This window comes from Belonocnema kinseyi, chromosome 8, assembly GCF_010883055.1.
Source record: "Belonocnema kinseyi isolate 2016_QV_RU_SX_M_011 chromosome 8, B_treatae_v1, whole genome shotgun sequence".
NCBI classification, from domain to species: domain Eukaryota; kingdom Metazoa; phylum Arthropoda; class Insecta; order Hymenoptera; family Cynipidae; genus Belonocnema; species Belonocnema kinseyi.
The window spans coordinates 56,297,197-56,300,033 of NC_046664.1; the positions used below are offsets into that span (position 1 = coordinate 56,297,197).

Here is a 2,837-nt window from a genome sequence, read left to right on the forward strand (position 1 = left end):
AGGCTTCACGTTCTAATTGATTTAATTTCTAAACGCACTGCTCTGTAATTTTCACAATTTTGAATGATTTTATTTAGAAAGAAATATTTTTCTTGAATAAAAGTAAACCGTTTCTGTTAAATAATCTTTTGACGTAACAAAAATATTTTCAAAATAAGGAACATAATTTTCAATTTCATGGGAATTGTCGTTAACAAAATATATTTCTTTGTGACAAAGAAATCGATTTAAGCCAAAATTTTTTTTTTAATTAAAGGAACCTTTTTTGACTGAGTACCAATACATATTATTCACAATATTCCAAACGTTCAGGTGAGTGATGAATTGTTATTTAAGACCATTTGAAAGACCAAATTTGACATCATGAAGAATTGCGAAATTGATATTCTACAAAAATCAAACCTTTGCGTCTTCAACAACTTTGTTTCTACTCTTTAAAAAAGAATGGCCCCACTTTGTATAAAATCTTATGCAAAAAGACTTTATTATTTTGTAAATGATAAGTTTATTTATACGTTTGAATATACATAATTTAAAATATATATTTCCACTGACATTACAATTTTCGTCCTTTAGAATATCCTAACATGTAGCTTAGATGTTCTAGGAGATAAATAGAACATCTTGTCCATATTCCTTATACTTTAGGGAATTCTATACTAAATATGCCCTATAGACATCTGTAGTTCCTCTAATTGCTACATAAATGAGACCGGCGCATAGAGCATACTTTTTCTTATTTAATACAGGAGGATTACTAGGATTGAAAATTTCGAAATCTGTAGCTGAATGATTTGCGCCTTCCAATTTTATCGTAGCTGTGTTTGGAATATGATGCACACTTTCGTGTCCACCTTGATTCAGTAGACTATCTGACAAATAATGATGGCCAGTTTTCATTTCTATATAAACAGAATAATACATAAAACTGCGTGTATGTTTCTTCAAGTGGGGTATATCTTCATGCATCATCTGGAGTAGCTTCATTGGCCCTTTAAAAGTACAGCTATCCCCCATTTTTATATTGACCTTTTGTTTTGGCTTAACAGGCTGAACAATATTAGGCGTGACGCCATGCATCCCATACATCCCATGCATCCCATGCATCGATGCAGACATCATTCCCGGCGCCATTCCACCATATTCTGCTCCAGGCATGCCTGCAGGCATTGTCGTAAGAAATCCAGCTGCGCCTAATTTTGTAGGAAACATATTGATATTTATTAATTTTGTTTACGCTAGTAACTTGAGCTTTATAAGGATCCCGCGTCGTATGGGCCCAAGTGGCAATTTTCATCAACTATTTCCTCAACTAGATGTTAATTGTGAAATGAAAAAGTGATTATGCAATTTTGGTAGTATGTATTTAGTAGGATGGTTTACAAAAAACTTGTTTTTAACTTTCACTTTGTGTCCGATTGAAAAAGAAATTACTTGGCGCCGGTAAAATGCCAAAAAAGTGCTTTTTCTTAAAAAGAGATATAACATGTACAGGATGTCCCGCGAGAACTGTAGTTACTTTTGTGTGTATGGGGAGGGGGGGGGGGGCACAAAAAATAAGAAAAAAAATCCCCTAAAGTTCTTTGATCTGATGCTTATTCTGGGCACAACAGAGGGTGCAAGTTGTATTTACGTATGAGCATGTATGTGATATTGCAATTTTCGTTAAAATTTAATAATTTTGTATTGTAATTAATTGATAACAGGTGTGTCTTAGATATACCTTATCTTCCACGAAACAGCAAATAAAGAGCTCTTAAAGAATACAGTCATGATCTCGATAGAAGTAAAAAAAAAAACTTTTATGATAATATAAAAATTTAGAAAATATTAATTTTCAAAAGCGAAATTTAGTAACGTGCAGAACCAAAGCGATTATTAATCGACGATTCCAATCTTGAAAGTGCTGAATGTCTCATTTTTAAATAATCGAATTCTTATTGAGACCGCAAGGTCGAATTTGTTATACTTACTTATAGTTACTTATATTTTATACTTACTTTTGAAGTAAAGAAGACTCACGAAAGTGAGAAGTAGCATGCTAGTTAGAATCATCATGTTTTAAATATCGTCACTAGAAAACTAAACAGCACACTGGTTTTTCAAGGATTTCATCTGAGCAGGGATCTAATAACTGGCTGCTATATATACTATTTTTCATGACCGCTGTGTGATAACAAGCTTGATTTATTTTTCAAATAAACTAACTGGAAGAAGAAAGAATGTTCATCTCACACCTTAAAAATTTCGGAATCAATAATTACACCTAGAGTTTAGCTCACTGAACCATTTCCTATAGTATTTTAACAGGAAAAATATCACTTTCTAATAATAAGAATGAGATTATGATCAAAAATAATTAATAGTATTCAATTAAAAGATCTGTAATTAATCAAATGTAATAAGGTCAAAGACTCTAGAATCAATATTTCTTCAAACTCTAATTAACCAGTTTTACAGAATTTTTTTATAGCTCCAAAAAATAAGTTTAAAAATGAATCATGAAAGTATTGACTTTCATTAACTATATTATTTGTGGTATATTCTGAAGCTTTTTACAATAATTAAAAAATTCTGCAATTTTTTTGGAATATTTTGGAATTTTCCTTATTGGTCTGTACTTGTTTGGATACAACTCAATTTTAAGGCACACTGTAAGTTTTTCCTAGTGGGGGAGACCACTCTGCAATAGATAATTATCCCAGAGTAGATAAATAATCATTAATTAGAAGCACAAATATGAGTGAAATAATAAATTCTAATTTATTTATATTCACAACCATCGTGTCTTAACGATTAATTACATGAAATTAGTTATTCTACATACAGCAGTATTA

General features: G+C 31.0%; 1 protein-coding gene across 2 annotated transcripts in view; it reads right to left on the reverse strand.

Moving 5' to 3' along the window:
- Positions 1 to 2,837, reverse strand: part of LOC117178854 — a 17,955-nt gene that overhangs the window by 8,675 nt on the left and 6,443 nt on the right. Inside the window, exon 1 of one of the 2 annotated variants that reach the window (XM_033370361.1) lies at positions 2,001 to 2,103. The exons of the other annotated variant lie outside the window; for it this stretch is intronic. Within the exon in view, the coding sequence (XP_033226252.1) occupies positions 2,001 to 2,058 (58 nt within the window). The 5' untranslated portion in view covers positions 2,059 to 2,103. Of the gene's footprint in view, positions 1 to 2,000; positions 2,104 to 2,837 lie in introns of those variants that run through there. 2 annotated transcript variants of the gene reach the window in all.